The sequence below is a fragment of the Colletotrichum scovillei genome (assembly GCF_011075155.1).
Source record: "Colletotrichum scovillei strain TJNH1 chromosome Unknown Contig00005, whole genome shotgun sequence".
NCBI lineage: Eukaryota > Fungi > Ascomycota > Sordariomycetes > Glomerellales > Glomerellaceae > Colletotrichum > Colletotrichum scovillei.
The window spans coordinates 1,249,210-1,270,733 of NW_023336263.1; the positions used below are offsets into that span (position 1 = coordinate 1,249,210).

A 21,524-nucleotide genomic window follows, 5' to 3' on the forward strand; every position below is an offset into this window, starting at 1 on the left:
ATACTTGGGATGAGGCTGCGGTCGATTGAGCGCACGAGTCTCTTGCTTCGACAGCTTTGGGTCAAGGACTGGCGGGATGGCTTTAATAGCCGTTTTCTGTTCGTGCTCGGAGCTTGTCTTGACCGCCATCACTCGCTCCTTTCCCGGCTCCAAACCATCGGAAATGTCAATAATTGCCTTTGCAGATTCATGACTCCCCTGTCTCGCTTAGACGTTTCCCCCGCATGGCAAAAAAGCTCCCAAGGCCCGATCTACATCCCGATAAGCTTACCGGTGCCTTGGCGGGTGTAACCGTTGCAACGACAAGGTGTCGATGCAGCTTATGGTCGAGGCGGGGTTCAGCCCCGATTGGGATTTACGAGGCGCGATGTTTCTCTCCCTGCAGATGGTGATGACGGGTTCTTTTTTCTTCTCGAACGGCTTCCATGAAAGACACATTACCCTCAACGTCTTGCTTTCTTCTGCCGATGGTAGTAGTAATGTTTTATCATATTGAACTGCTATCTTACTCAGCCTCGAGTTAACTGATTTAAAAGGCAATCCGATCGGGATGGCCACCTCAGAGGGCCAATGCCATGATCTGTCTCCTATGCTGCCGTCTACCCACCTTACCTACCTATGCTTTCATGTCCCATTATATGCGATTACCCAGCCATCTTCACGACATGAAGTCTGCTAGATGACTAATACTCATTCGACTTCATCACGCGGAAGGTACGACCTTGATAGTGGCGACCGCATCTTCCAGGTTCCCTCCCGAGTCCTCATCTGCCGTACCTTCCATATGAACATACGAGAAGGGTATATAACCCCCCTCAAGTCCAATCCCGTCACCAGCCAGCAGGCGCCCCCTCGGGGGTCAGGTCAAAACTGGCTGGTTGGTGGAGTGGTTGAAGTCCACGAACAGCCTAATCGGTGAAGGCTCAGAGGTCCCGTGTTCGAGTCCCAGCATGTGCGCCAGAGATGTAGCCCCCAGCTCGCCACCGGGGGGGTGAACTCTTTTGTTGTTGTGTTTTTTGGAAGGCATCTAGACCTGATAGTTAGGAGCATGATGTATTGTTCTGCAATGTCTTCTTTCTGACAGGTTACATACAGCCTGTCTTTCTAGATGTTAGTTAACGTGTTTTTGGTTGCAGAATATTGACATTGTATGCCGTGCTACGTCATGGGAGATATCCCAATATGGGGCTGAGTAACCTTCTCTAAAGAATGAGACGAGATCTACTGGCTGGAGCTGGCATTCCTTTTCTACACGCGAATCCACATACCCGATGTCAAAAGTCTGTGGATGGGACGTAGGATGAGGTCATGAAAGTCTTCGCAAGGGGGGACCTTCACAGTCTTATTGTCCAGACAAGAATCAAGTGAGCGAGATGGAGACGGGCGCTTAGTAAGTGCTACTATGAAGCGAAATATTCAGCTAGGTAAGAGGTTATTGGTACAGTCCCCGCAACTTGACTTCCTTCGTCAAACCATGGATTTCTCCTGAGACATCCCACGAAGAAGACGTTTGCCAAACCGGATAAACAGCAAAATGCAGCCAATCGACACCATGTTCACAGTGTCAGGGCTGTACTATTTGGTCATCGGAGGACTTCAAAAAGGCGTGAGTCTCTTGTGCAAGTTGGAAAATGCTTTTGGCACCAGGGGACCGCGAAATTCGAGCGGCATGGAGCAGAGTGCAATTTTGAGTACGAAGCCCGACGAGACTCTTCTCCAGATACCCTTGACTGTCACACAAGAATTGGATCCATGGAACAATCAGGGACAAGAACGCTTTCTGTTTATCGATTTAGGCGAGACCGACATGCCCACTCAGCTCAGTGCTGATTAACATTCTCGCTATCATTTTGATTTCCATCATAATCAATGGATTGAGTCTAAAAGGATTCGAAGTCTCAACTTGGGATGAAGCAGCAAGCCTGAGTTACGCGTTTTTTCAGCACAATATCGAATTCTCTAGTTATAGCATGGGTAATGTTATGTTTTCAGCGCAGGTATTCGCGGTAAGGTAGACATAAGAGATACGTGGATCAAAGCAAGCTACCATTTACCAAAACTTAGAACTATAGATCTGCAAGATCAACAGACTTCTGAGCTTCTTTATTGTGCTCATGGAAGAACGATGAGAAGGTGCCCTTGTTATGAACGGTAACCATGAACTGGAAGATACCACACTGCTGGTATTCAACGGCACCGACAGGTCTCGCTGCCTGGTGATAAGGCGATGGAACCGTTGGAACATTCTGCTATAGACGATGGGGGTGGTCTCGGCTACAATATCCTAGTCCTCTGCATGGAATGGCGTGGTTGAAGGATCAAACGAGTTTAGACCACGAGATTTCTTGCCAGGGTCTGGGCGCATGGCGCAGGACAGCCAGCTACCAAAGTCGGACTGGCGGGAAGCAAAAGGCTTGATCTGACTTGAGATGCATGTGTACGAACTGGACTTGGCCAGTGAATTGGAAACTCCACATTCTGTTCTATTTGTTGGTAAGAAAAGAACGAATCAAAAGGCCTTACTTGCATCGTTCCCCCTTAGCCAACGTGCTAGTCCAAGGACCCTGAATTCCCCAGCTTCCTATTCTAGAGAGGTACAAAAGGTTGCTTCGCGGGGGAGGGGGTCTAGATTTCGCCGTGTTGGTTCTGGGAAACGCGTGTTGGTTCTGCAATAATTACAGCAAAGTGAGGAACTTATGTTGCTGGCAGAAGAGCGAACCCTTGCTTATCTTTCCGTCTGCGCCGCTGTATTGCGAATAAAAGAAACGAGCTGATTGGTGGTGCATACGGCCATTGCAAGCCCGGGTCGCACAGTCCGCCTGGCTGGCCGAAGAAGATGCGGGCGTCTCATCGGTTCAAGTGGATGAGTTCAGCCCTCAAGAGTAAGAATCTCACGTCCGTCCTGCCGTTTTAGCGCGAGGTCTGGTTCGTATTGTGAAGACTTGTATTGTTGTTGAACCATGCATGAATATGCAGCCTTGATCCAACAATCCCACGTTGGGACGATGTCTATCCGTACGTCCATGGGTATTCTGATATCTATGTGGTGTCCTTAACCGAATCAACCCACCATAGGAGGGGTAGGGCTGTGCCGCAGCAGGGTCTCTTTTGTAGAGCAGAATTCTGGGTTGTTTTCGCCCGTTAGTTTTATGCGTTTTCGAACCGGCTATTCTACCTCGGCATCGGATGTGTCGCATTGGCTAATCGACCCCTTGGTTTAAGATGCCATGAACCTCGTCAGCTTTATAAACATCCTCAAGACGCTGGAACACCACTCATAATCACTCCGTATGAAGGACTTCCCCATCTCAAATCGATTATAAAAGGCATTACATAAATCTCGTGAGAACCATGAGCTCTGATCTTCCTCCCCCGTCCTACAACGACGTCGTCTCGTCCGTCGACCGCCAACCGCCCTTTCCACGCCCAGACTCCATCCAAATCCACCACATCATCGTCGGGCCCGGCGCCACCTCCCTCTCTCTCCCCTTCCCGGACCCAGCCGACGTATGGAAGACCCGCGACATATCCGTCCAGGATTGGGCCGCCTTTGCCTCCATTATCACCGCGGCGCTCGACAGAAACGTTGACGTTAACGACAAGAGGCAATTGTCAAATGCAGGCGAGCACGAGAAGAAGCGCCTTATGGAAATCGTCGAGGGATGGAACGGCGGCTTTTTTGAGAAGCGCGGCCTCAAGGTTGTGCTTAATGGGCAGGATGATGATGCCGCCACTGCCGCTGTCTCTTCTACTGACGGCTCGCGGTTCAGCTTTGGTCCCACGAAGTATGGGGTCCGGCTTGGTGGGGGGATGTTTGGTGTGGATTTGTCGTCTAAGAAATCTTCTTCTGAGAAATAATTGACTACACTTGTTTTCCGATGAACCTCCATCGTAGTTGAATATAGAGAAGGGAGGGTTTTAGAGAGTAGGGAAGGTCAAGCTGCGGCATCACAATACGGTTGCAGAGTGACAAAAATGTCAGTAATTGCTTATCTTGTTGATCTTACTTCGGCCACCGAAGAATTCTTATTGGAGCCGAACCACTTTGCCAAACCTCGACGTGTGAATGTGGGAACGAGCAGATCAACGCACACATGCAACCAAAATATCTTCACGTTTCTTACCCGAACCAGAGATTTGCAAGGTAGACTTAAGCATATTGGATCATGGAGACTTTGGGAGTACCCAAGTTCTCGATGGTCTGGATGCGGTGGAGAATGTTTCGATGTAAGCAAGCCCAAATTAGAGATCTCTACTCTGGCAAAGTCGGACTGAGCATTCAGTCAGCCGGGGCCGTTGAGGACCTTTGTTTGATATGGATACTTTGTGCCGGTATCTCCTGAATGACGAAGTTCGTGGCTTTACCCTATTACATGTCTGTTTTCCGGAAATAAAACAAAACTGGACAGATCCCGGGTATATGTATTTTCACCTGCCCTGAGATTCATTGTCACGGAGTCGATCAGTTCCGGGAAGATCGTTAGGACTTACTGCTTCCGGCGATGAGAGACTCGCTTCCCCGTAAGATGGAGGCGGCAACCAGTTCACTAACCTCTTAGACTGGAACACGAATTCGGAACATTTCACGTGCCAGCTCCTAGACGAATTGATGGAATCTATTGAAGTTACTAATACATCGAACATGATAGGCTGTTCATTTTTGATAGCCAAGCCGTCTTTTGTGAGATATCTCACATGAATGATACGATTTGATGGTAAGACACCAGAAATTGATTAGAATTTACTTCTTCTGGTGTTCTCAGCAAGGACATGTAAGTAGAGGTATCTATAGTAATACAAAAACGCAGAAAAGATGAAACCCGAACACCCTCATTTCCTGCATCAACACTCCCGGATATCGTCGTCACGTCGTTAAAACAAGCACCTAAACCGACCAGGCCGTCAGCGGCAACTCAGGCTTTGTGCATCACACCATTTTCGTCGTCGGATCCGCATTCACATCCGTCGTAGTCTTGCCCTTCAAATAACTCCCAAAGAGCTCAGGCTCCTTGGCCGGCGGCATATCACGGAGCGGCGTCGGCACAGTCTCCACGTCCGTCGTCGTCTTTCCCTTGAGATAGCTCCCGAAAATGTCCGTCTGCTGCTTGTACTGCTCAATCAGTCCCTCCGTATCCAGCGCGGGGCTTTGCTGCGAGTATGAGAAGGAACCGTTGCTTCCCGCGCCGCCGTTCGATAGCTCGAGGCACTCGTCGTCATCGCGGCTGCGTGTCGTCTCGACTGTTTCCGTGGTGACTTTGACCTCGTGTGTGACAAAGATCATGCCCATGCTATTTTGCAGGACGGGCCAGAAGACGGGGAGGGAGGCGCAGATGGCGGCCATGTCGATCTCGAGAATGGACAGGGCCATGGGACCTGGGGCGGCCCAAGTTGGATCGAAGGTTGGGTAGGTTCCGGCGCGGGAGCGGACTAGGGAAACAAGCCGCCAGGCAGAGAGCATCAGGACTCTATCATGCCGTTGGTCAGTAAACTAGGAAAGAGATGGTGTCCGGAAGTTATTGTGGGTTAGAACTTACAGACTGCCCAGCAAAAAGAGACCGAGAACGGTCTTACGGGACCTCTTGTTGGCCTCGGTATTGAAGTATAGCGGTAAAGGGATAGCAAAAATGATAAAGTCAAGAATCATGTTGCTCGTGGCGTGTGCCTCATATGTCCGTATCAATTCCTCCGCAACCTGCGTTCCGAACCCCCAGCGTCTGGTGGTGGGTATTGACCAGTCCCAGTAAGCTGCGACGGGAATGCATGGTACCCAGGCAAGAAACATGAAGGCGGCTCCCCACATTGCGACGAGGTAGATCATGATGTAGGTGAGGAGTCGTGATTTTGAACCGCGCTCAAATATTCTTAGGTACTGGAGCAGGATTGCAACCTTGATTAAAGACGTTGATATCGGTAATGTGCCGTTGCAGACGTAGAAGATCTAGTACTAGGCGGTTAGCCTATTGTATTTGTTACGAGGGGGATTGTTAGTTGCCTTCATGAACTTGATGAACCTATCATACTGTATGTATAATATATGATCTCCGAGCCCATAGTCCATGCCTTAATTTACTCGTTAGCACGTGCTGCGGACTAAGTAGGCAGGGGTAGATGCAGGACATTGTGACATACAAATGCAAGTGCCAATACTTCCAACTGAGATTGAGATCATAACGAGCACCAGAAAGAAGTCATCCCATCCTACGGCTCGAACAATAAAGATGCGGGTCCATAATCGCATGCCAGCGCATAGCAGTGCTAGAATCTGCACAGCACATATTAGGATGATGTTCTGGGACAGAACGGTGTACGTGTCCCTATGCCAAGGAGAGGAACCTACTAGGAACGATATCACGATGCCAAGCATAACCGGCTTTTGATTCAAGGCAGGTCTCGGGTCGTTCAGGTTATTCACCTTGCCGACCAATTCCATAAAAGACGTCATGATGGAGGGTATACGAGTCCCAATGAAGGGATGTTCGTAACAACCGATTGGCTAAAACCACCTGTGCATGAGGTCCCCGGCTCGAGATAGCCACGAGGTCGTCGTCGTTATCGCCGTCGTCGTCTGTCGAAGGGATGAGTCTGTGGGGGCGACTGGGGGGGGCTTGCAGACAAGAAGAATCGACCAGGAACAAGAGAAACCCATGTGGAACAACCTCCAAAGGGGGCACTGCTGAGACCTTATGGGAACAAAAGCACTGGAAGCATCCGGTGTGGCTTTCGGAGAACAATCAACCAGCAGAGCAAATGAAGCACATGGCGCGCCGCCGCCTCTTTGCTGGACCCATGGGACGTGTGGCTTGTCACACGGCAACGTCGAACCTCGCGGCCGGCAAATGATCTCCTATGAATTTTAGCACGGCACCCGTCCGGGAAGGCCTTCCTTCCAGTTCCTCAACCTAAACGAACCAGGACGCTCTCGAACTTGGTCTTTCCGCCTCCGTCCCCCCACCTCACGAATGATTGACAGCCCTAATGCCTTCTGACGGGCGCATTCACGCGGGAAAGAAAAGCGGAAACCACCGTGCTCGCCATGGTCCCAAAGCTCCGGTTCGTGTTAGCGTCCGCCTCTCATGTCTCTAGCGCCTCCTGCCCACCAGTCTGCCTGCCCTCTTGCAAAGGTGGCTTGCTGCGAGGCTTGAGTCCGTTGCGCGTAGCTGGAGCGGCAGTGGGCGAAGAGACTGAGGTTCGACGCATGCGGGGATGTGAGTGGCGGCATGGATTAACCGACCCAGCCGCGTTGGGATAAGTCTAGGTCAAGAACGCCGCGGTTGTGTATCGTGCCCGATTGGGAAACTATCATGTCTTGGTTTGGGCAAAACAGAACCCCTATCGAAGGTTTGGATGCGAGGCCCAAAAGTTAGCAAGAATTCTTTTGTTTCTTCTTCTTTCATTCTTTTTTCTGAGCAGAAAAAAGACGTTGAGAGTTATTCTGGAAGGGCTTTGAGAGACAGGAGGAGCCTTTTTCTTGCTGGAACCGCCGATCTCGTAACCGTTTTCAGTCAGTCTTGGGTCCTTTTCCTCAAGCCTTTTTGCCGATTGTGGCTGGAATGAGGAAAGGCCTGGATGACGGAACGCAAGCAAATGGCCTGATAAACCATCCTTCGCGCCCTGATTGACTGTCTAACATCGCTACTGCCCATCGTTTCTGGGCAAGAGCTCTCTCACGCTGACTTTCTTTTATCCATCCAAGTTTTCTCCATGAACCGTTTTCCTTATTGTTCACCTTGGTCAGTAACAACTTCCCCCCTCGCTCGTGTGGCTTGCCCACTCTTCCCCCTTTCACTTCTCCCCCTACCTCTCTTGCCGTGGTACCCAGGCACACCAAGAAATCCTTTGAGCTCGACTGCCGTCGAGAAATGTGGCGTATAGTTCTTCAAGAAAGCAGTCCGAGCGCCCCGCTATTGCGCGTAGGATCGACAACATACTTGTTCCTTATTCTTCCCGTGTGCCTGGGTCGTCGTCTCTAGGGGTTTCGCAGGTGAGCTCGCGTAGGAGGCCAAGCATCAAACTGGCTGCTCTAGTCCCCATGCTATGCAAATTTTCCCACCTGTTTACGATAAACGTGGGAAGCACGGATCAATAGAGCGTCATCTAGACTTAATCCCTCTCACGCCACCATATTTCCATCAGGGATGCTGTAGACTAGAGCTCGCGGAAGCAGGTCCGTGTATCCCGGTGGGATGGTGGGATAATTAATCCCCTGCTCACCTGGCCTTTGTCTCGGGATCGTCACCTACAGAACACATAGATTCATCCAAAGGGGACTTGAACGAGCAATTCACAACTCAATGCGACGATCAGAAACAGCTGGTGATCACTGGATGCTGTTCCCATGCCTTCTTTATCATTTAGTTTCTTCATTTATGGTTCTATCATATGCTCATAATACACGGTCCCTCCATGCCATCCCTGTCACGCCAGATCCGATTGCCGAACTTCTTTGCCCTGGGCCTGGAACGTAAGCTAAAAATGACTTGCAGCCTCTGACGCGCCCAGGGACCACACTCATCCTAGCAAAAAAGACTGGCAATCTCTCCAAGCATGCGGTGCACACGTTGTCATCAAGACAAGGCGCACAAATTTTGACCGTTTCACCAAACAACTCACATCTGTCTAACTTGAGCTAATCCACTCAGCTGGAACCAGCAAGCTCCTCCTCAAGCTTGTTCAGCTCATCCATCAAAGCGTGCACAGTCTTCTTCTGGTCCTCGCTGGCCTCGACATACGGGCTCCGAGGCGCAAACAGCTTCTCCTGGCCCTTCAACCCGGCCCGCGGCGCCGTGTACACGGAGGCAGCGTACTTGATGGTCGCGATGCCCGCCTTGGTCGCCTGCTCCGCAAGCGCGGCCTTCTGGTGCAGCTCGACGGCCTCCTTGATCTTGCCCTCGTTGTGCAGCTTGTAAATCTGCACCGTGACGCGGGGGAAGACGTTGGCGAAGGCCGCGATGCAGCCCGCGCTGCCGGACGTGAGACCGCCGAGGAGGAAATCGGACTGGCCTCCGTAGGTGGCGAACTTTTCGGCGGGCAGCTCGGCGGCGAGGCGGACGATCTTGGCGACGGCGCCGCAGGTGAGTTTGACGCCGACGATGGAGTCGTGCTTCTTTGCGAGCTTGGCGATGGTGCCGCTGTCGAGGTCGATGCCGTTGCAGACGAGGGGGAAGTTGTAAATCACAATAGGCAAGGGGGTCTTCTCGGCGACGGTGTTGAAGAAGCGGTCGATCACCTGCGGGGTGGTTTGCTTGCCAAAGTAGGCCGGGGGCAGGACGAGGGCCGAGTCGGCGCCGGCTTCTTTTGCGTCGGAGAGGAGCTCGAGGACCTGCTTTGTGGAGTGCATGCCGCAGCCGGCCATGATGGGGAAGTCTGGGCCGGTGGCCTTGCGGGCGGTGGCGATGAGGGCTTTACGCTCTTCGCGGGTGAGGAGGAACTGCTCGGCGTTCGTGCCGAGGATGACGAGGCCTGCAAGGCCCGTCTTGGAGAGGTATGAGTAGTACTTTGCTTGGGCTTCGAGGTCGAGCTCGTCTGTCTCCGGGTTGAAGAGGGTCACGGCCGGGGCCCAGATGCCTTGTGGGGGAACCTTGCTGGGAGACATTTTGACAGTCTTTGTTTTTAACTCTTAGTCTTTTGTTGTTGTAGAATGGTAGAAATCTAGAAGATGAAGGAAAATGAGAGCTGCGTTGAATAGAATAGATATATGAATGAGACAAAACACCTTGAAGCTGCAGTATCGAAGGCTTTAATGTTCCAACAATGTCAAACGCGCCGGGTATCGTGACCGAGGCTAGCAGGACTATTTATCGGGATGGTATCCGTTACCCTCGACCCCAGAATGGGCAGATAACTACGGGTTCCTATCGGATATCCGCTCCCCGGATCTTGACCCGATTCCCCCGCATTCGAGGCCGAGACCGGCCGTGCATGGACAGGGGTATTTCCGGCCGACGCCCCGATGGCCTTTTCCACAGAAAATGCCGTCTCACCTTATTAATGGGGCGCTCCTCAGTCCTCCCGCCCCATCTTCTCGCTTGTCGCCGCTTGTCGCGGGTATTGATTCTTTTTGCCAAGACTAACATGCAGTCTGCTGCTAACGGAATCTTTGCAGCTTTTCTCATGCAGACAAAGACGTGCATGCGAGACATAACCGGCCAGTTACCCGTTGTGGCGGATTTCTGCACGCAGCCGCTGCCAGAAAAGCAAAAAGGAGAAATAGACACGTGAAAGGAAAGATCACCTCCACTTGATCACCAACATCAAAAGTGTAACGGGCCCTGGCCAGGATTCGAACCTGGGGCCTCTTCCAATATGGTGTCTTGATTTCTCAGTAACCCTAAGGAAGAATCATACCGCTAGACCACCAGGGCAGACAACGACTGGAATCTCACGATGTCTTGCTTGTGCAGCGGGGCGTCGCTGGAGCCGTGTTGAATTGTAGGGGTCCGCAAGAGGGCTGAGATGTGGGGAAGAATCGTGGAAGCGGGTCAGGAAAAGGGCAGTACACTAGTGGCAGTTCGACGATAGAGTGAGACCGACCTGGTTGAGGAGAATGATGAATTTCTGCTGGCATTGATTGGACAGATGCCTGCTGACAAGGAGTGTTATCGGCGAACGGCTTTGACTGGACTGGGAGAGAGATCAAGACTTGAGCTAATGGCTTGAGGCAAGCTTCTCATTTAACAGCTGGAAATTTGTAGAGGTATGTACGTCAGCAAGGTGGACTCTTCTGGATTGGGAGTGCTTGGTCTATTCCACATTGAATGAGGTGAGTTGGGTGAGTTGAAAGTGTAGACATTGATGATGTGGCTTGCAATGGAGGAAATGAAGTGACGGGTTATTACTGAAAAGTCACTTCACAGAAATAGACTGCACGGTCAATCACACGAGTCGAGTTGCGATTGATACTTGATGAAGATTGAATCAATTAGTCTAAAAGTCATTGCGGCAAAAAAATCAAGTCCTCCAAACTCCGAAATATGCAATCCCAATCAACTCCATCACTAATACTCCGATCAAGCCTCAACAGCTCCCCATGCCCCACCACCAGGCGACTGAATGATAACAGTCTCCCCGGCCCTCAACTTCGTCGTCGCCTTGGCCCCCAAGTTAACAGTCCGGTCCTTGCCAGTCATATCATCCTTGACAATGACCAAATTCAACCCCGCCTCGCCATCGCCACCACCCTCCATACCATACGGCCGCCTGCTCCGGCGCTCGCTCAGAATAGAGCACTGCACCGGCACCCGGAACTCGATCTCGCGAATCGTCCCGTCGCCGCCCCTGTTCTTGCCCTTACCACCCGACCCGCTGCGCAGCTGGAAGCGTCTCAAGATGCACGGGTACCGCTTCTCAAAGACCTCGGGGTCAGTGATGCGCGTGTTGGTCATGTGCGTGTGCACGCCGCTCTGGCCCACCCACGTCGGGCCCGCGCCGGCGCCGCCGGCAATGGTCTCGTAGTACCCGAAGCCGTCCTTGTGCTCGCCCGTCACGGGGTCCTTGCCGCCCGTGCCAAAGGTGAGGTTGTTGCAGCAGCCCTGGCTGGCGGCGGAGGCGCGGAAGGCCTTGAGGACGACGTCGGTGATGCGTTGGGACGTGAGGACGTTGCCGCCGACGACGGCGAGGCCGGCACCCGGGTTGAGGATGCTGTCCTTGGGGATCACGATGTCGATGGGGGCCAGACAGCCCTGGTTGAGGGGGATCTGGGAGGAGATGAGGCCGCGCAGGCAGTAGATGATGGCCGAGTGCGTGATGGCGATGGGCGCGTTGGTGTTGCCGAGGACGTGCGGGCCGGTGCCGGTGAAGTCGAATGTCGCGGAGCCGTCCTCGGGCGAGATGGTGATTTTGAGGCAAATGGGCGTGCCGTCGTCCATGTAATCAACAGCGACGAGGGGCTCGGAGCCGAACTTGGCGAGAGTAGACTGCATCAGCTCGCGCACGGCGTGCTCGGCCGTGTGCTGGATGGCGTACATGTACCGGTGAACCGTGGCGAGGCCGTTTTCTGTGATGAGGGCCTTGATGAGTGAGATGCCCTTTGCGTTGGCGGCGATTTGCGCATTGAGATCGGAGAGGTTGTCCTGCAGTCTGCGAGTGCCGGAGCAACCGTCGTACTGAGCGGGCTCCTCAAGAAGCAGACGGCGGACTTCAGCCTCGTTGAAGCGACCCTCGCTAACGAGCTTGGTCGACTCGATGGCAGCACCTTCTTGCCACAGAGCGTAGGAGGTCGGCGGCATGGATCCGGGGAGAATACCGCCAATGTCAGCGTGGTGACCTCGCGAAGCGACATAGAAGGCCAGTTCCGGACCGTCAAAGACGGGAGTGATGACTGTGATGTCGGGCAAATGGGTACCGCCGCATGATGGGTGGTTAGAGACGAGGACGTCGCCGTCCTTGAGCTTGCCAGCCCATAGCTCGTGCTGGTAGCGGACAGCGAACTGCATGGATCCCAAGTGGACGGGCACGTGGGGTGCGTTTGCAACGAGGCCGCCATCGGGGCTGAAGATGGCGCAGGAGAAATCAAGACGTTCCTTAATGTTGGTTGAGACGGCCGTCTTCTGAAGGGTGCGGCCCATTTGCTCGGCAATGGACATGAAGCGGTGACCAAAGACGGTGAGCTGGACGGGGCTGAACTCTTCCTGCTCGCCGTTCGTCTTGGCAACCTTCTCAACTGGTGCGCGATCGATGACGACGTAGCTCTCGAGGACTGTTGCCGTGGTGGACGGCGTGACAAGGATGGTCTGGGTGTTGTCGATGATCAAGGCCGGGCCAGAAATACGGGCGCCGACGGGGATAGTCTGGAGCTGGTAGACAGTAGTATCGAGGTGGCCGTGACCCTCAAAGTAGACGCTGTTGGTACCGCTGGGTTGAGGGGTCGAGACTGTGGAACCCTCGACAGATTTCATCTGCGCAAACGGGCTTTTCTCAACCTTGGACCGAGCTGCGCCAGTAGCGCGAACACGAATGTCGTCGACCATGATGGACTTCTCGGGGAAGTGGAACCCAAAGCCCCGGCGATGAGCATCTTCGAATTCCGTCTTGAAATCCCAGTCTGCGCCCTTCAGGATCATCAGCGAGCTGCTGGATCCAGCATATCTCATGTTGAGGTAGGTGTCGTGAGTGATGAGATCTTCGGTGAAGCCCTGCTTCATCAACTCCAGAGTGGCCTGAGAAGACAACTCCTCGAGCTGCTCCTGGATGCTGCCCTTGGTTTCGTCAGAGTAAGTGATGGCAGAAGGCTTCTGAATCTCATGGACAACGTCTGCAAGCGACATGCCGTACGCTGAGAGGATGGAGGAGTACTTGTGGATGATGACGCGAGAGATTCCCAGCACCGTGGCGACGGAGCACGCGTGTTGACCGCCAGCGCCACCGAAGCAAGCCAAGTGATGTGCGCCAGCCTCGTAGCCGCGAGCTTCCGTCAAAGCGCGGATCGGGCTCGCCATGCCCTCGTCGGCAACCTTGAGGAAGCCGAGAGCGACTTCCTCGGGGGAAAGCAGAGAAAGACCAGATGCCTCTCTGTCCTTGTTGATCACGCTCGTCAGCTCCAAGAACTTGGCGGCCGTGACTTCTCGGTTCAACGGCTCGTTCTCCTTGGGGCCGAAGACCTTGGGGAAGTATTCCGGCAATAGCCTACCCAGGAACAAGTTCGCGTCCGTCACTGTCAACGGGCCGCCTTTGCGGTAGCATGCCGGACCGGGATGAGCGGAGGCAGACTCAGGACCGACGTTGAAGAGGCCATTCTTCCAGGTCAGGATGGAGCCACCTCCGGCAGCGACGGTGTGAATGTCGAGCTGAGGGGACTGGATGGCGATGCCGGCAGTGGTAGTCTCGAAAACATGGTCATAGACGCCGGCGTAGCGAGAGACATCTGTCGAGGTACCGCCCATGTCGAAGCCAATAACAGGCTGGCGCTCCTCGTCGTCCCACGAAGTTTGGGCGTACCCAACAACACCGCCGGCGGGTCCAGAAAGAATCGCCTTGAGACCGCTGAACTTGCGGTAGTCGACAAGGCCACCATCCGACTGCATAAACTCGATGCGCGTCGCGGCCGCACCAAATCCGCCCTTGAAGTTAGCCGAGATAGAATCAATGTACTGCCGGATGACGGGCGTGAGGTAAGCATCAGCCACAGCAGACATGCCACGGGGCACGACGTTGATCATAGGCTGAACTTCGGAAGACAGGGTGACGGAGAAGCCCATCTCAGAGGCGACCCTGCCAACCAGGAGCTCATGGTCTGGGTAGGCGTAAGAGTGGACAAAGACAACGGCGATGGACCGATAGCCCTGTTCTCTGACCTGTTCGAGCTGCGTCTTGATTTCTTCCAGATCCGGCCTCTTGAGGACGCGGACAGTCTCGCCAGTGACGGCCGTGACGAGCTCAGGGTCATCGGACGTCGGACTCGTCTTCACAGAGGCGGGATCCTCGGTGTAGTCCTCCATTGTGATGCGCTCGTCGACTTCGACAACCTTGTCAAAGAGGACCTCCGGCCTTGCGACTGAGAGGTCGAAGATATTTGGCCGTGACTGGTTTCCAATCGCCAACAGGTCGCGGAAGCCCTTTGTTGTGATGAGGGCCACGCGCTCACCTTTCCGCTCAAGAAGGGCATTTGTGGCCACTGTCGTGCCCATGCGAATGGACTCGACGTGGAAGAGGTCGAGCAGTTGTCCTCTAGGTAACGTCTCACCGGTCACCATCTCCAGAATCCGGCGGATGCCTTCTGTTGGGGCATCTTGGTAGTTGGCGGGGTCGACAGAGAGAAGCTTGAGGATGATGTCTCCTCTGCCGGGTATCGCGGCGTGGACATCAGTGAAAGTGCCACCTCTATCGATGGAGATGCGAATGCGATGTGACTTGACCGTCATGGTGATGTGTGAATGTGGTGCTTGCTGCTTGTGAGAAGGCTCGTCAAGAAGACGAGTCGGTAAAAGAAGTTTGATTGGGGTATAGAAGTGATTCAAGCAAGACAGCACTAGGTAATGTTTGACGTGAGACAATATGTCGGTGACAGAAATGTGATGATGATGGCATGGGTAAATGTTTATATTGAGAATATCTTCGCCCTGCCTCTGTCGTGATCATGTAACAATTTGCCGCTACTCAGATCGGGAAATGGGGCTCGGCAGGAGGCCGCGATCGGGTGCCCGCTTACCTGGAACTCACATATTTGCTTATACGCTTTCCGATGAGGCCATCCGGTCAAAACTCAGAGAGTAAGGTGTACCTGGCCGGCGGCTGATACCAGGCCGAATTGCAGGCTTCTCAGATGGCATAGCCATATCGGCCTTTGGTCGGACGTCGCCATGGCAGTTGACCACCGCTGGAGAGTGAAATGAGACTTCTGACTGGTCGATGAGCCGGAGTGGGTCCCCGATCAGCCTTTCAGCAAATCGAAGTGCGGCCTTTGCCCGATACTTGATAAGACATCGTGAAGGAAATCGGAGTCAAATTGCGAGTTGGTGTTGAAAGTGGGAAAACGGAATTGTGGAGTTCGTAGCCGGCAGACGCCCGCGTGTAGCCGTCGGAGTGGGTCCCCGACGATAACAACATATTTCCCTGGTCTCATTGGTCAATCCAGAAAGCCATCGGATTATCTAGGAGCCGACGTCATCCAATCTTGTAGACAGAACGTACCGTTGCTCCGAAAGGGGAAAGGCTCATTCATCGGCAAAAGGACCGTCGTCACTCGTAACGCGAACTTGTCAACGGCTTTCTCACCCCTTCAGCAATGACCACGGCTGTGGGGAATTCTCCATAAACACCGATCCTCCAGCCCGATACCAAGACCACGATGCATGTTGGTTCTCCAGCTTCAGGTGATTCTGCACCGACAAATTCCCTTCGCAAGCAGGGTGCACGGCCAGGAAACTTCACCACCTTGCTTTCCCCGCGTTGAGCCTTGACAAACAGCCCCCATCCAAGGAGTTTCCATTTGTCACAGGCTCCATCTCGAGAACTTGGGGAAGTGGACGATATCAACGGATAATTACATCTCGCGAGCCATAGGCATGGGGCTCGACCATCCCCACCTCTTCCAAGTGATTTCGTGAGAGATATGTCATATCGGCATTACCAGAGTACATGTCAGAATATGGCTCCCATTGCACCATCTCCGCCTCAAGCAGGGCCTTCATCATCCCCATGTGAAGTCGGAAACTCGAGACCTGTGGCGTAAGTTCCGTGATTTTCTTGATCCTCATCGTATGGGCTTCCTAGAAGTGTTGCTGAGGTTTCGGGATAGATGTGCCAATTGCCGACAAAGACGATCATACTGCTCGAAAGAAAAGCCTACCTGTTCACGATGTCGTGACAGCGGCCTGAACTGTACGTATGAGACGAGTGTCAAGATCACCGTTACAGAGGCGTAAGTTCAGTAATTAGTCTTCACCTTGTGAGATATGCAACTAATACAGTGATAGCTATCTACGAGAACTCGAAGCTAAGGCTAAAGCGTATGATGGTGAGTAACCATCATTGATCTTGTCAGTTACATACTAATCAAGTTCTAGACTCGCTTCTGCGGCAGTCTCAACTACCAGCCCCGATCCCTGGAAAGGCGCCTGCCCACCGCATCTCAGCCGAAGAGCACGAAGATGGATTTGAAGATGAACATCCCTTGCTCGAGCCGTTCAATCAGATGAGCGTCCATAAGCCGTCGACAAGCTTCAAGGGCCCTGGTAATTCGGACAATTTTCTACGAAGTGTGAGAAACCTATCAGGTTTCTACGGCGACGACGGCAGCCTGGATGCCAACACCAACTTTTACGAGCCAAGTGCCCTACCTTCAAGACGTGAAAAGGCGAGGACGCAGGTTCGACTCCCACCGATAGACATTGCCCGACGGCTATTTGCCGCACAGTATACCTACATTGGGACGATCTTCGCCTTTACGGATCCTAAAGCCAGCTTTGATCAATTGCTCATCGAGGCGTACCGAGGACCTCCTGATCCTTCTGATAGAGAAGCATGTCTATCATACGCAAAGGTCCTCATAATTTTGGCTTTCGGTCAACTCTATTCCGTCAACCAATGGGTCGATTTCAGGGGTCCGCCAGGGTTCGACTACTTCACCCATGCTCTGAACCTATTGCCCGATACCCATGAAGAAGGGTCGTTGTTGTGTGTGGAAACGTTGGCTCTCATCGGCTATTTCATGCAGAACATGAACCGTCGTGATGCTGCGTTCCTGTATACTGGTATGGCTCTCCGCATGGCCATCTCGCTTGGGCTGCATCATGAAATCGGCTTCAGTGCGGCACCACATGCTTTACAGGGTCAGGATCACAACCCGACCGCCTTGGACAATGCAACGCGCGAACATCGTCGCCGGGTGTGGTGGTCTGTTTATAGTCTGGATCGTATCCTATCGGTCAAATCGGGAAATCCCATCACCATCCAAGACGAGGATATCGGTGTCGATCTGCCTTCAAGACTATCCACAGAAGCAGAATATTGTCCGGCAGTGGTGCTTCGACATTACACCGAACTCTCACGAATCCTCGGTGAAATCCACAATTCCATCTATCGCAAGACCAGCAAGACAGCGCCTAAATCCGGAAAACGCCTGATGGCATCCGTCCAGGGCATCGTTCTCAGCCTGTCCAAGTGGAACAGCAACTTACCAGATGAGCTTCGATTTGACCCTGCTCGGCTTAGCATTAGCCGCGAGAGCGTCAGCACCTTTGCGCATTACTACCAGTGCATCAACATGACCGCGCGGCCCTTGCTCTTTCATGTTGTACAAAAGAGACTGCAAAAGATTCGCACCAGCAACGACGTAGGGGAGAAAGAGCGAGGCTGGAAAGAGGGACTATCCCAAACGACTGTCAGGGTTATTGACATGTGCATCGGTGCGGCGCAGGACACCATCAACATCATGACCGTAGCTGCACAGAGAGATCTTGTTGGTAAGTATGGTTACACAATCTGTGCCCATACCCGCTCCCTTTCATTGGCTGACCGCAAACGACCAACCCAGCAACATATGGATACATGGACGGAGAACACGTCTTCTCAGCATCCATCGTCCTCGTTATGGTCTGCGTCGCTTTCCCGACAGACCCGTCCAGCATCATGGCGATGAACGCCGGTCTCGATCTCCTGCGGGGCATGGGCGAGCGCGGCAACAGCTACATGGGCGCCCGCTACGAGCTCCTCGCCAATCTTCGCTCGGCTGTGATGTCCGGTGTGAACGCCCACGCCGAACCTTTGCCTCCGTTCCCGACAAGCTTCTCGCCGACGGAATCGCTAGTGCCGGCAGGAGCAGGAGCAGGGCTTCTTCCAAGTGCGCAGCCGACTAGTAGCAGTAGTGTGCTGCCCATGACTATTAGCGACGCTCAAGGAGGAGGCCTAATGGCGATGCAAGGCGTGACGGGTCAGCAGCGGGTGACGTTCCCCGTCGTCGATAACAGCTCCCTCGGTGAACCCTTTTTCGACGAGAGCGTGAGCACGGTGATGGACTTTGGGCTCTGGGAAGAAGGCTTTGCCGACCCGGCGATGGACGCGAGCTTTGACTTTTCGCAATGGACTCACGCGGCTGGCATGACTCAGGCTGATGATAGAATGGATGTGTGAAGGAGAAACATGGTATCTACCTACATGTATATCTTACTATTATGATTTGATGATAATGTAAAGCTTTCCTTTCCACCTCAATCATGATAATCTGGCCTTGGTCCGAGTCCTTGTTTGTGGATACCGGCTTATCTTGCTTTAACCACGGAATCTGCCCATTTGGCGGCCTGTCTGAAGGGGATCTGCAGGGCTGCCAAGGGGGGAGGGGCTGATATGTACCAAGGGCTCAAACTCAAATGGGTTAAATCCCGAAAGCTTCGGACAGGGCGCCCGGAGGCATCATCCTGACATCACGCCCGGTGGCTGGCCGAGCTAACTGTAGACAGCGTAGACTCGACGCCAATGGCCTGGTTAGAGTCAAGAAAACCCATCAACTGACAATGAATTACCCAGATCATTATTGAGAATCGTTGCCGAACCGTTCCCCCAAGCCCCAAACTCTGTTCCAATGTGTCCCATTCCAAAGGTTCCCTATTTGAATCAGTCCTAGAGACTAGTTCGATAGGGGCGCCACTCCGACGCCGGGGGCCGGGTGGATACGAGCAGCTATCAGCGCTATCAACATTGTCGGTGGGGAAAGATGTGGGAAGTCCCAAATTCCCCCGCAAGTATCAGGGGTCGGCGAGGACCTCCGATCATCTTGGTTGGCCGTGGACAAGTTCGCGGTAGATGCGTTAGGTTATCCGAACTAAGGGGACCAAATGTAGGCAGCTAAGGACTCTGAGCAGTGAGGAGTGGTTCTCCGCGCGTGTCTCTCTCTAACCCCCGCGATGCTACCCTTGATACCGCGTCAATCCATATGTCCGTGCCTGCAAATGGATGGCTCGGCAAGAGATAGCGCGCCCGAGTAATTGTCGCTGTCCATTCCCTTGGTGTTTGTGTTATCCGTCTGTCCATATCGTTCCATTTATCGTCAATGGCACATCACGCATAGGTTGGCACAATCATAAAGGCGGTCTGCCCCATCGACTGTTTCTAGATTAAAGAGATCAACTCCTCACCACCTTTGTCAATCCCGAGACTTTGGTAGCGAATCTCCAGTGCCATTGAACCCCGACTGTTGCAGATTCCAAACTACCGGTCTGCTTGGGATTCCATCTAGGCTACAACTTCACATCCAGAAGCCAATCCAGTCATGGCGACCATTTCCACCCCCGACGACGTCTCCGGCGCCGGCGCGGAGAAGGGTCTCGGCAGCGACATTGATCGCTCTGAATCCAACAATGGCACAATGGCAATCGAGTCACTCGATCCCGCGGCCGAGAAGAAGCTTCTCTTGAAGGTAAGCAACTAAGCCTCATCTCAAAACCCAAGGCATACCGTCAACAGCAAGCTAACACAATGAAACTCCAATCCAGCTCGACGCCTACTTCGTCCCAATCATCATGGTCGTCTACCTAACCTGCTTCCTCGACCGCACAAACATCGGCAACGTCCGCGTCGCCGGCATGCCCGAGGACATCGGCGCCACAACCCAAGAATTCTCGACCGCGATCTCCATCTTCTACGCAACCTACGTCGTCTTCGAGCCCCCATGGACAATCATGATGAAGCGCATCACCCCGCGCGTCCTCCTCACGGGCCTCTGCATCATCTGGTCCCTCTCCACCGTTTTCTCGGGCTTCATCCACAGCATCGGCGGCCTCTACGCCGTCCGCCTCGTTCTCGGCATGTGCGAGGCCGGACTGTTCCCCGCGCTGAATCTGTATCTCACCATGGTGTATAAGCGCGACGAGCAGGCTAAGAGGGTGTCGTATCTGTTTGTGTGCTCTGCTATTGCGGGTGCGTTTGGTGGGTTGTTGGCGTATGCGCTGTTGAAGATGGATGGGGTGGCTGGGTATGCTGGCTGGCGATGGGTTTTCATTATCGAGGGTGTTGTGAGCATCCTAATTGCTCCGATTCTGTGGTTCGGTCTGCCCAATGATCCTTCGAATGCGTACTTCCTCTCCGACGAGGAGAAGCGCATGATGAAGATTCGGGCTGCACAGCGTGCGCAGTACATGGGAAGTGACGAGTTCAGCTGGGAGGAGATCAAGATTGAGCTTCGCGACCCCAAGCTCTACCTCAGGTACGTTCAAACCCCACCAAGGACCCCTATCTTTCTCGAAAGAAGACTAACATTAGTGCAACAGCGGTGCCATCCAATTCTGTCAAGACATCCTCCTCTACGGCTTCAGCACTTTCCTCCCTTCCATCATCGTCTCCATGGGCCGCACGAGCATCGAAGCCCAATACCTCAGCATCCCCGTCTTTCTCTTCGGCGCCATCGCCTTCCTGGCGACAGCTTATGTCTCGGACCGCATCCTCGTCCGTGGACCTCTCATCTTCCTGGCAAACATTCCCGGCATCATCGGCTACATCCTCATCATCTGCCCGACGAGCAGCGGCGTCAAGTTCTTCGGTACTTTCCTGTGCGCCATTGCCGTCTACAACGGCCCTGGTCTCAACCTGACGTGGCTCAACGTCAATGTTGCGCCGCAGTACCGCCGTGCTACGGCGATTGGTATGCAGCAGGCTATCGGTAACTGTGCTGGTATTGTTGCGGGTCAGATCTATCGCAAGGCGCCGTATTTGCTTGGTAATGCGTTCTCTGTCGGTGCGCTGGGTGTTGCGCAGCTTTTGGTTGTTGGCAAGTGGTTCTACATCCGCCACTGCAATGAGATGAAGAGGAAGATTGAGAGTGGGGAGATGGAGGATAAGAGGAAGGTTAAGACTGGTGATTGGGAGTTGGATTTCAAGTATCACATGTAGGAGGAGATGCCGCTGTATTGATTATCTCGTCAGCTTTCCGAGCGCTGAGTACTAGTATTGACTTTTTGGATAGACTTGAGAGATTTAGGAATCTGACTCAAATTATATGAGCCGACTTGCCACGAAGAACCCCTTATGACAAAGCTGTCTCCCAGATACATTCTTGACGCCGCGGTCACTCCCGTCACAACCGAAGGCCCATTACCTAT

At 53.3% G+C, this 21,524-nt stretch overlaps 6 protein-coding genes across 6 annotated transcripts; 3 read left to right on the forward strand and 3 right to left on the reverse strand.

Moving 5' to 3' along the window:
- Nucleotides 1-3,351: 3,351 nt before the first annotated feature.
- HER10_EVM0010109 (uncharacterized protein) lies at nucleotides 3,352-3,858 on the forward strand (the record flags this gene model as incomplete). The annotated part of the gene is made up of 1 exon (XM_035479579.1): nucleotides 3,352-3,858. The coding sequence occupies one exon, from the start codon at nucleotides 3,352-3,354 to the stop codon at nucleotides 3,856-3,858; it is 507 nt and encodes a 168-aa protein (XP_035334313.1).
- A 971-nt stretch (nucleotides 3,859-4,829) lies between these two features.
- Nucleotides 4,830-6,680, reverse strand: HER10_EVM0001734 (uncharacterized protein). Its single transcript, XM_035482870.1, has 5 exons — nucleotides 6,338-6,680; nucleotides 6,130-6,262; nucleotides 5,993-6,060; nucleotides 5,535-5,938; nucleotides 4,830-5,465 (listed from the first exon to the last, which is right to left on the reverse strand). The coding sequence occupies exons 1-5, from the start codon at nucleotides 6,440-6,442 to the stop codon at nucleotides 4,928-4,930; spliced, it is 1,248 nt and encodes a 415-aa protein (XP_035333744.1). The 5' UTR covers nucleotides 6,443-6,680; the 3' UTR covers nucleotides 4,830-4,927.
- A 1,865-nt stretch (nucleotides 6,681-8,545) lies between these two features.
- Nucleotides 8,546-9,758, reverse strand: HER10_EVM0003749 (dihydrodipicolinate synthetase). The gene has a single exon (XM_035473413.1). It carries the CDS (start codon nucleotides 9,590-9,592, stop codon nucleotides 8,636-8,638), a length of 957 nt encoding a protein of 318 aa, XP_035333872.1. The 5' UTR covers nucleotides 9,593-9,758; the 3' UTR covers nucleotides 8,546-8,635.
- Nucleotides 9,759-11,006: 1,248 nt separating this feature from the next.
- On the reverse strand, nucleotides 11,007-15,232 carry HER10_EVM0009776 (hydantoinase B/oxoprolinase; the record flags this gene model as incomplete). The annotated part of the gene is made up of 1 exon (XM_035479251.1): nucleotides 11,007-15,232. The coding sequence occupies exon 1, from the start codon at nucleotides 14,853-14,855 to the stop codon at nucleotides 11,007-11,009; it is 3,849 nt and encodes a 1,282-aa protein (XP_035334287.1). The 5' UTR covers nucleotides 14,856-15,232.
- A 615-nt stretch (nucleotides 15,233-15,847) lies between these two features.
- HER10_EVM0011569 (fungal specific transcription factor) lies at nucleotides 15,848-18,564 on the forward strand (the record flags this gene model as incomplete). The annotated part of the gene is made up of 5 exons (XM_035480997.1): nucleotides 15,848-16,161; nucleotides 16,232-16,354; nucleotides 16,410-16,450; nucleotides 16,500-17,897; nucleotides 17,969-18,564. The coding sequence occupies exons 1-5, from the start codon at nucleotides 16,046-16,048 to the stop codon at nucleotides 18,562-18,564; spliced, it is 2,274 nt and encodes a 757-aa protein (XP_035334422.1). The 5' UTR covers nucleotides 15,848-16,045.
- Nucleotides 18,565-19,699: 1,135 nt separating this feature from the next.
- HER10_EVM0007202 (major facilitator superfamily transporter) lies at nucleotides 19,700-21,315 on the forward strand (the record flags this gene model as incomplete). The annotated part of the gene is made up of 3 exons (XM_035476766.1): nucleotides 19,700-19,846; nucleotides 19,923-20,632; nucleotides 20,697-21,315. The coding sequence occupies 3 exons, from the start codon at nucleotides 19,700-19,702 to the stop codon at nucleotides 21,313-21,315; spliced, it is 1,476 nt and encodes a 491-aa protein (XP_035334099.1).
- Nucleotides 21,316-21,524: the final 209 nt, after the last annotated feature.